This window comes from Chelonoidis abingdonii, chromosome 4, assembly GCF_003597395.2.
Source record: "Chelonoidis abingdonii isolate Lonesome George chromosome 4, CheloAbing_2.0, whole genome shotgun sequence".
Taxonomy (NCBI): Eukaryota; Metazoa; Chordata; order Testudines; family Testudinidae; genus Chelonoidis; species Chelonoidis abingdonii.
In genome coordinates this window covers 26077110-26090027 of record NC_133772.1, presented here as the reverse complement: position 1 = coordinate 26090027, position 12918 = coordinate 26077110, and the positions used below count along the sequence as shown (strand labels likewise).

Sequence of the window (12918 nt, the reverse complement as noted above, 5' to 3'; positions counted from 1 at the left end):
CAGGCCCTGCAGTGAGTGGAGGGGGCTCCTGGGTCAGGGAGGGCCAATGGAGGAAGATCCCCGTGTGTCCTGCTGGAAAATAATGGGTCCATTCTGGAGCAGGACAGGGGCGGGGAGGGCCCTGGGCTTTGGAACAAAGATGCCATTTAGTGTCCACCTGCCAGACCCTGACCCCCAGGGGATCTGCCGTGGCAGGGCTGTGGCTGGGGCCCTCCAGATAAGAGCTGCCATAGCAGGTCAGCCCAATGGTCCATCGTGCCCAGTAGCATCACTGGAGCAGAGGCAAACAATCCCAGGCTGGAACTCTCCTTCCAGAGGATATGGTGGTACCGAGCACACCCCTCTGGGGAGGGGCTCCCACTATGGAGGAGCCAGGGAATAGCAGCGGGGGATTCGAGGATGAGAGATACAGAGAGCTGGGTTGTGATGAGCGGGAGACCTGCAGGGTGAATTGCTGCCTGAGTGGAACTCATGAGACATCTGGACAGCCTGGTAGGCAGCGCTGGGCGGAGCCGGTGGGTGTGGGACATGTAAGTACCAATGACATAGGGAAAGGCAGGAAAGAGGTCCTGGAGGCTGCTAGGGAAGAGGTTAAAGTCCAGGACTCCCTGGGAGCATCTCTGAAATCTCCCAGTTCCACGCGCAGGGCCAGGGAGACAGGCAGAGCTATGGGGTGTCAATGCAGGGATGAGCCGATGGAGACCAGTGGCTCTCAATCTATCCAGACTGTCCCCCTTTCAGGAGTCTGAGCTGCCTTGTGTACCCCACGTTACACCTCCCTTCAAAACGACCTGCTGACAAACTCAGACATAATAATACAAAAGGGTCACAGCCACTAGTACTGAAACATGGCTGACTTTCTCGTTTTGACCATATGATTATCAAATAAATCAACTGGAATCTAAATCTTGTCCTTACAAGTCAGTGTAAAATACACAGAGCAGTGCAAACAAGTCGTTGTCTGTATGAGATTTTAGTCTGTACTGACTTCGCTAGTGCTTTCTATGTAGCCTGTTGTAAAAAAAGGCAAATCTCTAGAAGAGTTCATGTACCCCTGGAAGATCTCCCACGTCCCCCTGGCTGAGAACCATTGGTGTAGGGAGAAGGGGGTCAGGTTTACAACTGGAAAACGAGGGGCTGATGCTGCAAGGATGGGCTTTGCCTAAACCACAATGGACCCAGGGAAGCTGACAGGTGTGGAGGAGCCGGTGGCCGGACACAGACGCCCTTTAGGGGAAGAGCTATTATGGGGATTCTCTCTGTCCTAGTAAGGCGGGGAAGGGAGGAGCTGGGAAGGCCACGCTTGTGGGCAGGGAGGTGCTGAGTGGGTGGTTGGGAAGGTGGAGGGGTGTGTGTGTGTGTGAATGGACTGCCCAGTTCACTAGTTCACTGACAACACGGAGGACGAGCTGGGAACCCACCTCAGCCCCAGCTCCGCAGAACCCTTGGCCCCAGGGTCCTCTGCTACTGACACGCAGGCAATGGCTTCCCAGCCTGGGGCCAGCACTCACGTGAGGGTGATGGCCCCTGGATGAGGTGCCAGTCGCCCAGCCTCCTTGGTTGGTGCCCCCCTAGCACTCACGTGAGGGCGATGTCCCCGGATGACGTTCCAGTCCCCACCCCCGGCACTCACGTGAGGGTGACGGTGAAGTGGAAGCGCTGGCGCAGCCCCCGGAAGGTGATGAAGGAGCGGGCTGGGAAGCTGCGGCTGCTCATCTCGCAGTAGGGCTTCTCGTAGTCCCCCGAGGGGCAGTCACACTTGAAGCCCCCAACCAGCAGGTTGGTGCAGGTGCCCCCATTCTTGCAGACGCCCGGCGTGCAGCGGCCCAGGCGGGCGTTCACCTCACAGTGCTCTCCTGTGGGCAAGGGCAGCTGTCGGGGCAGTGCCAGGGAATCCCCCGCCCCAGGCATGTGCTGCTGGTCCCTGGCTGGCACTAAGATCCAAGGGCACAGCACCCTGCTGCACCCAGCCCCCAGGAACTAATCGTCCTGCACCAGACAGCACCTCCAGCTCGAACCTTCCCAATTCTCCGGCTCGCCAAAGGTCCCACCAGCCCCAAGCAGCTCCCCACTGCCACGCACCTGGCACACGCCGTCACACCCGTGACCAGCCAGCCCGGCACAATGGGGTACCTGACCGAGCAAGGCACGAGCTCCAGGCCCCGCTCACAGCCAGGGGCTTGTCCTCGCACATGGCTCCCTGGGATGGCAGCACTGGTATGTGGGCGTGGGGGTCTGCATAAAGCCAGGGGCACCGCTGCTTGCCTGGCAAACACTGTGGGGCATGAGGCCGGCTGCAGCCCAAAGGGACATGGGTTCTGCTGACAGACCCCAAGCTGAAGCCTGCCCTGCTGGAGCAATGCCAGGGGGCAGGCGCTCGCCCCGAGGCTGGGAAAGGGGGTGCTGCAGGCACAGGGGGAGGGGCTGCAAGGCTCGCTGGACTGAGGGCATGGCGAGTTAAAAACAGGGCGGAGATGTGCACTTCTTGGGATGGACAGGATGCAGGTGGCAGCACTTCACACTGGAGCGGGTCCTGGGAAGCTGGGGCTGGGGCAGGCCAGAGGGCAGGACCCCCAGCTCCCGGGTGAGATGGGAGTGGGCAGGCAGTGTGGCCTGGAGCACTGGCCTGCACTCAGAGGAGCTGGGTTCTGATCCTGCCTTTGCTAGGAGACCTTGGGTGAGTCCCCCCTGCTCTGTGCCTCAGTTTCCCCCAAACAGGAATAAGGACCCTGAGCGCCTTGCGACGCATTCAGAGCTCTACAGCTGGAAAACACCATTACCCGCCATAATCAAGGCCCAGAGAGCTGGCCTGAATTTCGATTCCAGGGGTCCTGTGCAAGGCCCATCAGCTGTATGCATGGCTGTGGCTGGTGGCTCTCCCTGCTGTCAAGCAGGCCCCTGAGCACACAACAGATAAAATAACCTGGGGAACAGAGGTCTGGGAATTCACAGAGATGAAAGTGCTGCCCCAGTGCCCCAAACCCGCAGCCCAGATACCTGCCCTGCTTTGCTCCACCTCGGGGGCACTAATGGGACGCTCATCCGCCGAATCATGTGCTGCATGCAGCCCAGCACCCTCCCAGCCCCTTAAACAGCAGGTGCTTTTAACCCCCACTATCCCGCTGCCTCCTGCCGCTCAGACAATAACCAGGCCGGTCAGTTTCACTGCCCCACTGCTGGGCTGCACTCCTGTAAGGGGGAGCAGCCTTGGCTGGGTACCAGCACCAGCTTCCATGGGGACTGGCAGCATCTGGGGCACTGCTCACTCGGCTTGTCTGTAAATCTAAGGGCCAAATTCTCAGCTGGTGCAAACTGGTGCAATGGGGCTGTACCAGCTTACACCAGCAGAGAACTGGGCCCACCCTTGATGTGCCAGCAGCCTGGAACCCATAAACAGATAGTTAAGGGTTAATGTCTCTTTTACCTGTAAAGGGTTAACAAGCTCAGTGAACCTGGCTGACACCTGACCAGAGGACCAATCGGGGGACAAGATACTTTCAAATCTTGGTGGAGGGAAGTCTTTGTTTGTGCTTTTTGGGTTGCTCTTTGTTCTCTCTTGGAATTAAGAGGAGCCAGACGTGTAACCAGTTTTCTCCAATCTTTCTGAAACAGTCTATCATGTTCTAAATAGTAAGTACTAGATAAGAGGCGAATTAGTCCTTATATTTGTTTCCTTGATTTGCAAATGTGTATTTTGCTGGAAGGATATTTCATCTCTGTCTGCTGTAACTTGTATCTTATGCTAGGGGGGAGGGAGTCTCTCTGGTCTATGTAGCTGAGACCCTGTAAACATTTTTCATCTTGATTTTACAGAGATAATTTTTACTTTTTCTTTCTTTAATTAAAAGCTTTCTTTTTAAAAACCTGATTGATTTTTTTTTTCCTGTGTAAGACCCAAGGGGACTGGGTCTGAACTCACCAGGGATTGGTGGGGGGAAAGGAGGAGGGAGGGGGGAAGGTGAATTCCTCTCTCTTTTTAGATTCAAGGAGTTTAAATCACACTAATCTCTGTGTTAAGATTCAAGGAGTTTGAATCACACTATCTCTCAGGGTAACCCAGGGAGGGGAAAATCTGGGAAGGGAAAAGAGGGGGAATGCTTTATTCCTCTTTGTTTTAAGACCCAAGGGATTTGGGTCTTGATTCCCCCAGGGAAGGTTTTTGGGGGGACAGAGTGTACCAAACACTATATTTTGGTTGGTGGCAGCATTATCAGATCTAAGCTAGGAATTAAGTTTAGAGGGGTACATGCAGGTCCCCACTTTCTGGACGCTAAAGTTCAAAGTGGGAATAAGATCTTGACAGCTGGGTACCAGTGCCAGCTTCCATGGGGACTGGCAGCATCCGGGGCACTGCTCACTTGGCTTGTCTGTAAATCTAAGGGCCAAATTCTCAGCTGGTGCAAATTGGTGCAATGGGGCTGCACCAGCTTACACCAGCCGAGAACTGGGCCCACCCTTGATGTGCCAGCAGCCTGGAACCCCGCAGAATCTGGGATTAATGACAACGGCAGCTCTGATCTATGTGCACCTGCTGCTCTAAGCAGCCAGCGCGTTCCCAGCCCAGAGACCCTGCACATGCCAGCCCCATGCTGCACTGCAGTCCCGCAGCCAGAAGACCCGACAACAAGAAGCCCACGTGTACACAGTCCGGTTCACACGACAGACCCTACAACAAGCCCGTGTGTACACAGTCCGGCTCACACGACAGACGTGACAACAAGCCCATATGTACACAGTCCAGCTGACATGACAGACCCGACAACAACAAGCCCGTGTATACACAGTCTGGCTCACACAACAGACCCGACAACAAGCCCGTGTGTACACAGTCCGGCTCACACTACAGACCCGACAACAAGCCCGTGTGTACACAGTCCGGCTCACACGACAGACCCGACAACAAGCCCGTGTGTACACAGTCCGGCTCACACGACAGACCCGACAACAAGCCCGTGTGTACACAGTCCGGCTCACACGACAGACCCGACAACGACAAGCCCATGCACATGCCCGAAGCGGAGTAACCACTGTGGTGACCATTTTATTGCCAAGGGGACGAAGCACTGAAGGGTCCTGGCTGAAATCTGCTTAGAGCTGGTGGTAGGGTGACCAGATGTCCCGATTTTATAGGGACAGTCCTGATTTTTGAGTCTTTTTCTTATATAGGCACCTATTACCCCCCACTCCCTGTCCCGATTTTTCACACTTGCTGTCTGGTCACCCTCCTGGTGGAGCAGGTCACTCGTGATCACAGGCCAGCACGTGCTGCCGTTGTTTGCTGGTTCAGGGCCTTAGCCTGGTAACTGTGTGGGGCAGGGGCTGTCGTTCCCTGTCTGTGCTGCGTCCACCCGATAGGGCCTCAACGTGCTGCTCGACACCCACGTTTAGGGTGACCAGATGTCCTGATTTTATAGAGACAGGCCCGGTTTTGGGCTCTTTTTCTTATATAGGTTCCTATTACCCCCACCCCCCCAACCCCCTGTCCCGATTTTTCACACTTGCTTTCTGGTCACCCTAAATAACACTAATGGCCGGGGGCTAGGCCGAGGCTGCTGGCGAGAGACCCGGGAGCCGGTGCCTTGGAAAGTTGTAGATTTATGGCTGTTTCTATGGGAAGAGGCACCAGGAATCACCAAGAAACAGATTAAACCTTTCAGCTGCGGCTAATACAAACTAACGCGTGAGGCGACTGCTTCGGCACTGCACTAATGCATGTGTGGGTGATGCATCGGACAGGCAGGCTGGGGCCAGGACCAGGGGGTGGGATTGGTTTCTTTGCTATGACTTTGGCTGTTGAAGACAGAGATTTTGAACAAGCGATTGCAAGATGTGCCCTGGGGCAGACTCTCACCACAGAGCCAGGGATGCAGCTGGGACCATGGCCAGGCGTGTGCACGTGGAAACCGTCCCTGTGCCCAGGGCAGGGCGGGCAAGGAACTGGCACATTGGGAAGTAACCCCCTGCCTTTTAGCATGGCTACTGAGAGGCACTTTGCCCTGCTGCATTATTCCAAACGCCCCCCTACCCCAGCTCCATCTTTCTAACTTCCTGAGCAGGCCGGCACCTCCCAGAGAGCCGCTTGGCTGGGCCAGTGTCTCCCTCCCCCATGGCTTGCTGTCTTTGGGTTTACCAGCAGGGCAGTTGGAGGGGGAACCTGCCATGTGGCTCTACAGTTTCACCACAGGGCTACCTGCTTGCGGCGCGCCAGGGATGCTGGGCACAGCCCAGACAAGCCCAGCTGGCGTGGATCGCAGGAGGCACAGGGTGCCCTGCAGAATGCACCCCCCCATCCTGTGCCCACGTCTTCTCAAAAGCCAGGGCAAGCATTCAGAAGTGCTCAGCACCCAGCAGCTCCCATTGGGACCCTTCTCACTGGGGGCATTCTCCATTGCCCCAGTGGGGGAGGGGAATTGTCCATTGTCCCAGTGGGGAAGGGGGATTCTCCACTGCCAGGGAGCTCACAGCTTTCTACAGTCCTGGGTCACACTCGCTTCAGCACCATCACCCCGTCTACAGTTGGGGAAACTGAGGCACAGAGCAGGGCTAAGGGCTAAAAAGAGAATTTGTGACCCAGCCAGGGAGAGAGCCCAGGAGTCCCAAACCTCCGCCCCCACCCTGACACCACTCATATCTTAGAGCTGAAAAGAGAACCCAGGAATCCTAGCTCCCAGCCCACATTGTTGTAACACCAGACCCCGTATGTCTCTCCCAGAACATGCCAGAACCCAGGAGGCCTTCCTGCAGCCATGTGTTCTACCCACTAGTCCCCAAATCCCCATGTCCGTCCCAGGTGATGAGGGGAGGGAGGGTTACTGCGATGCCAGCAGCCTCCTGGGGCAGGGTTCGGGGGCAGGCAGTGCCAGGGACACTGGGGGAGTGCCAGGGCCTGGTTTACCGGGGTCCTTGGTTCACAGTGGGTATCACAGGGGCACGCCAAGCAGTTATGTCACAGCTGGAGTTTGGGGGTCACTAGCTGCTGGGGTCCACAGGGATGGGGGGCTGGCAGTGTGGAGCATGTCTGGGGGGAGGGAGGGTCTTTGGGAGGCTTTTCTGGGCCAGGCTGGGGGTGTCTGTGTGCAGGGTAATGGTTTGGGGGTTCACCCCTGGCACTGGAAGCTGGGACTCTCTAGGCAGGACTCCCTGGGGGGCCAGGCAGGTGGAGGAGCCCTTTGGGGTGGGGTGAAGTTGGGGTCCTCAAGGGGTAGGAGTTTGGGAGCAGTCAGAGCTCACCAAGGCAGTGCGCAGCCTGTGCTGGATGCCACATAGCCTGCCCTTCAGCACCCCAAAGCCAGACACCCCCACATTTCACCATCGTGTCACAGCCCTTTATGGCATCAATTTCGCTCCTCCCCCTGCCCATCAGCCCCCCTACTCCTCCTCCCACATCCCCAGTCCTCCCCCCAGAGGATTTCAGGAAGGATCTCCATTCCCAGAACTGAAGCCTAATGACCAGCTTCAGTTTCCAGGGAAACTGATGCTCCCCCCCACCCCTCACAGGAACCTTGCCTGCAGAAGGAAGCCCAGGCTGGCACTGGGACGACCCAGCTCGGGCCCAGGGGGATGCAGTGCGGGGTGTGGGGGAGCTGCTCCCCTGGCTCAGTATCACCAGTATCACCAGCTAACAGGGGCTCCTCAAGCAATAGGCCCCTGGGGACCCCGATCCCAGGGCAGCCACTGAGAGTCCCTCGTAGCTCTGGGCTTGGCTGCCCCAGCCGTGGTGCTGAGCAGCTTTCCCAGCCACGCCATGAGCCCTGGAGCACCAAGTGACCCCCAGGACCCCACCTCGGGCAACGGAGCCTAGCCAGGCGCCGAACCAGTCCAGCCAGTCACTGCCTGGGCACCACGTCACCCTCCAGCCTCCCTCTTTCCAGGCCGCAGGGCCGGGGACTCGGAGCCCGGGGGTGGGGAGGCCAGGTCATGGGGTGGGTGGTGTCCCTGCGTGGGAGCAGGCCAGACACTGGGTGTGGGCAGCCCAAGCTCTTAGCCGGCGCTAAGAGGAGGCAGGGCAGGGCAGGAGCTCGGGATTAGAACAAGAGGCTGCTGCGTCCTCAGGCTGCGGCTGGGCGGCCCCACAGGTGGTGGCAGCCTGGCCAGTGCAGGAGGCTGCCCCACTCCATGGCCTGCCCCATGGCTCACAGCACGGCCTCCAGCAGAGCTCAGCGCTCCGGCCCCGGCTTCAGTCCCCGGAGAATCTACTCATGGTGGGGACACTCCACCGCAGGGCTGGGGCTGGGGCTGGGGCTGGGGCAAAGACCCCACCTTGGTAGACTGACCAGAGAGCAAGTGTGAAAAATCGGGACGGGGGTGGGGGGGTAATAGAAGCCTATAAAAGAAAACCCCCCAAATATGGGGACTGTCCCTATAAAATTGGTACATCTGGTGACCCTATGCCTAGGCCATGGGCCTCAGGGACACGCCCACGGCCCGGGGGCACCCCCCCCCAAGGGATACACCCCTGCCCCATAGGGACACGCTCACGACCCTGGGGCACCCCCTCACAGAGACACATCCCTGTCCCATAGAGACATGCCCCCGGCTCACAGCGACATGGCCCAACAGACATGAGATGTGGCCACTGCCCTGGGCTGGATTTGAACTAGTACCTTGGGGGGGGGTGAAGGTCCCCCCATTCCCCAGCCCTCCAAGCCAGCCAGCAGAGGCCCCAGGAGGTGCAGATGGATGGCTGGATGGGGACACAGAGGGGGGATATAGAGGGCGCTGGCCGGACAGTACAGATGGATGGAGATGGACAGAGGGGGGTAAGGCTGGAGATGGCCAGGCGCGGTATGGCCGGGGATAAGGAGGGGGATATGAAGGGCGCTGGCCGGACCATACAGATGGAATGGCTGGACAGGGGCATGGATGGGGACAGACAGAGTGGGGGACGGCTGGAGATGGCCAGGTGGGGGTACAGTTGGGGCTGACCAGACAGACAAAGGCGTGTGTAGGGACAGATAGAGGAGCCCTTTCTCCCCTCCCCCTCCGCCTGGCCCCTCTCCTGCTCACCAGTGAAACCGGCCTGGCAGTGGCAGGTGTAGCCGCCCTCCCGGCGATGGCAGCGCCCGTTGCGGCCGCAGGGGCTGGAGTAGCACAGGTCGATCTCACTCTCGCAGTAGTGGCCGGTGAAGCCGGCGGGGCAGCGGCAGCGCAGGCCGCTGACAGGGTGGATGGGCCGGAAGAGGATGGTGGTGGAGGCCAGGAAGGGCGCGGAGCTGTCAAAGCGCAGCACAGAGACGCAGCGCATGTAGTTCTCGCAGGGCTCCCGTAGGCAGATGTTGTCGTCGAAGGGCAGCACCCGCTGCTCAGAGATGGCAGCCAGCAGCGTGCGGTTGAGGTAGAGCCGCTCCTGCAGGTCCTGGGAGGGGATGTAGCGGCCCCCGCGGGCCCCGCCCGGCAGCAGCACCGACAGGCTGACATTGAGGATGTGGGCAGCTGGCACGTCCGTGTCGTTCTGGATGTTGAAGAGCACCACGTGGTGGCGGGGGGCTGAGAGCACGGCCGCCACCCCCTCCAGGAAGAGCGCCAGCAGCGGTGACAGGAACCGCTCCGGGGACATGTTCTCCAGGCGGAGTGTGATGCTGTTGGTCAGCATCTCGTCCGTGACGATGGTCACCTGCAGGGTGCACTGAGCTGCCACACTGTGCACGCCGTCTGCCAAGAGACGAGGGCAAGGGGTGAATGGCGCCCAGAGGGGCTGGGGCCGAGTCTGCCATGGGAACAGGCTTTCTACAGCTCCAGAGTCCACCAGGGGCTGGGCTAACAGGGGCTGTGGGTCAGGACTGAGGGGCACCAGCAGAGCTGGGGGGTGGGGGAGCCCAGGGCTGGGCTGGAAGGGGCTGCAGGTCGGGACTGAGGGGCACCAGCAGAGCTAGGGGGTGGGGGAGCCCAGGGCTGGGCTAGCAGGGGCTGTGGGTCGGGAGTGAGGGGCACCAGCAGAGCTGGGGGATGAGGGAGCCCAGGGATGGGCTAATAGAGGCTGCGGGTCAGGACTGAGGGGCACCAGCAGAGCTGGAGGGTGGGGGAGCCCAGGGCTGGGCTGGCAGGGGCTGCGGGTCGGGAGTAAGGGACACCAGCAGAGCTGGGGGTGGCCGTGGGCACACAGGGCACATGGGTTGTATCTTCAAACAGGCCCCCAGGCAAAGGCTCCCTCTGTGACCTCCAGCCTGCTGGTCTTCAGCCATGTCCATTCCCCCCCTCCCCTGCCCCCACGCAGCCCCTGCAAGGCCTGGGCTCAGAAGGGGCATTTCGGTGGGTGATCTCCTGCACGAGGCCAACAGCTGTGGGCCTGGGGCCAGCAAGTGCCAAGGCAGATGGCTGGCAGCCAGCACCCAGCAGGAACCCCCTCCCCAGCAGCTGGGGGGCCTTTCTCACACACTGGACCTCACTGGGGGCTCCCTCAACTCCTAGCCCATGTCAGCCTGTGGCTACCAGGTGATGTCCCCTGGCTAGTCAGTATCTGCCTGGCTCCCAGCCCAAAGGACATGACAGACCACACTGCTAATCACTGACCAGCCTCACTGGAAACCCGACAAAATCATGCTGTGCCAGGGTCTGAGGCTGTTTGCTACAAAAACCCTGGCACATACCCCTGGCCCAGCACGGAGGGCACAAGGAATGTCCCAGCACATACCCCGCACAGACAGACAGCCCCAGCACATAACCCGCACATACAGACAATCCCAGGCACAGCCCGTGGATGGATGGATGGATGCCGGGCTCAGCCCCTGGCCAGAGAGACTTCTGGGCACAGGTCCCACCTGTCCATGGCCCCAGCCTGCCCTTCCTAAGCAGGTAACTGGGGGTGGCAAAGGGGTGCAGGAAGAGCAGCTGGCAGGGGGTGGTTCTCACCAGTGCACCACAGGTGGGCGGGTCAGCATCAGTCCTGGGTGACAGATGGGGAAACAGGCCCAGAGGAACGCAATTTGCCCCAGCTCACGCAGCAGGTTGGGGACAGAGCAGGGAATAGGACCCAGGAGTCCAAAGTCCCCATCATTGCTGCTTCTCCAGCGTGAGGTTAATTCCCAGCCCAGCTCCAAGGGCTGCTACCTGGGACAGACAGGGGGCAAGGGGGAGAGGCCGGTAGGGGCTAAGCAGGGCGTGTGGAGCTGCTCTCTCATCTCCAGCCCCCCGGAGCTGGTCTGCCCTCCCCCCAACCCTCCCAGAGCCAGTCTGCCCTCACCAGCCCCCCGGAGCCAGTCTGTCCCCCCACTCCATCCTCCAGATCCAGTCTGCCCTCACCAGGCCCTGCCTGTCTCATCTGGGTCCAGCAGCTCAGCCCCAGCCGCACTCTGTGGCAGGTTAGTTCTGGCCACAGGAACAGCCTCTCTCACTGACCTCGGGGATTTAGCCTGCATGAGTTGCCCCCAAACCCTGGGGGCACTGAGGGGAAGGGGCACTTACTGTAACAGGGGCTCATCGTGCTTCTCCATGCCATAGCAGTGAGGCCTCTCTCTGTGGAGAATCTCCCTCAAATAGAAGCAGTGTAGGGGCTATGACACATAGCTGAGCATCCAGCAGAGGGCGGCAGTCTCTGTTCCTCTCTCTTTCACACACACACCAGTTCATCACAACTCTTAGCACTACTTCAGCCAGGGAACTCAAAGCACCATGCAACGGCAGGTCAGTAGCATCACCCCCATTGGACAGCTGGGGAAATTGAGGCACAGCGTGGGAGAGTAACTTATCTGATTTTACCCAGGAAGTCAGTGCCAGAGTCCTGATCTAACCACTAGCCCTCACATCCCCCCCAGAGCCAGGGACAGACCACAAGAGTCCTGACTCCCAGCCCCGTACTCAGTCCAGACCGCAAAAATCTGAAGCCACCTTCCTTAGGAATGGGGACTTTGCACTGGTGCCAACGTTCACATTCCCCCTTCCTCACGTGTGCCTCCCCACAGAGGTGGCTGCAGCCCAGCGGCACCGCGTCATCTGAGCAAGGAGGCACTCCTGGGTACAGTGACATTTCATTGTGGAAACGCAAGGCGAGGCTTCAGTACCATGAACTGAGTGAGGGGGGCTGAGCCGGGGGGCTAACAGAAGCCCCCAGGCAGGGCGAGGCACTGAGGAGAGGTGTACACAGAGCCTAGAGAGCAGAGTTACACAGCTGTGTGGTCCTGCCTGCCTGAGGCTGCAGAGAGCTGCCCCCAAACACTCGTCTCAGGGTGACGTGAACTGCTCTCATTTACCACTGCCAGCGTTCACTCTGAAGCCTGATGGTGACACGTCCAGTCCAGGTCTGGCTGCTTCACGGCTGGTCAGTTCTGCAGAATCTTTCTGCCCATCCGGGGTGGAGCCTGGACATATGTAAGAGGGGCCTGGGGCTGTGAGGGCGAAGCTTATGGGGGAAAGGCTTGAGGCCCTGGCATATCCATGGGTCCTGTTGCCAAAGCTGCGGGGGCCCGGGGTCATGACCTCACCAAGGAGGTCAAAGGTCATCACCCCCACCAGGCTGCAGCAGAGAATGAAGAGGGGCTGCTTGGCCCCACAATGGCCCCACCTGACCAGCAGGAAGGCCACGCACAGGGAGCCCATGCCCACGCTCGCACCCCCCGACCTATAGAGCATGAGGGGGCAGAGCCACCACATCACACTCTCCTGCAGGAGATATTTACTGAGTGCCCAGCACCCAGCCCATGTCTATCTCAGCTACGTCCATCCTGGAATTCACTCCCCGAGCCTTGGCACCCGCCCCGCCTCCAGGCCCCCGATTCTCCTGCCCCAGCAGGCTGATCCCCTCCCCCCAGCCCCTCCTCACCTGCCTCCCTCTCCTCCCAGGCGGGACATTCCTGGGCCGAGCCCCCCCGACACCCCACGCCCCGGAGCTGGCAGCCGTTGGCTCAGCAAACACAAGGCCCTGGGTGCCCAGCACCAAAGGGCTCTTGGGCTGGAGTGCGGATGCCTCAGATGCCTGGGGCAGGG

General features: G+C 59.7%; 1 protein-coding gene across 1 annotated transcript in view; it reads right to left on the bottom strand.

The window, feature by feature from the left end:
- Window positions 1-12918, bottom strand: part of CELSR2 (cadherin EGF LAG seven-pass G-type receptor 2) — a 68461-nt gene that overhangs the window by 40132 nt on the left and 15411 nt on the right. The window contains exons 2-3 of the mRNA XM_075064716.1: window positions 9007-9651; window positions 1634-1856 (exon numbers count right to left, since the gene is read on the bottom strand). Coding sequence (XP_074920817.1) covers window positions 1634-1856; window positions 9007-9651 — 868 coding nt within the window. The remainder of the gene's footprint in view (window positions 1-1633; window positions 1857-9006; window positions 9652-12918) is intronic.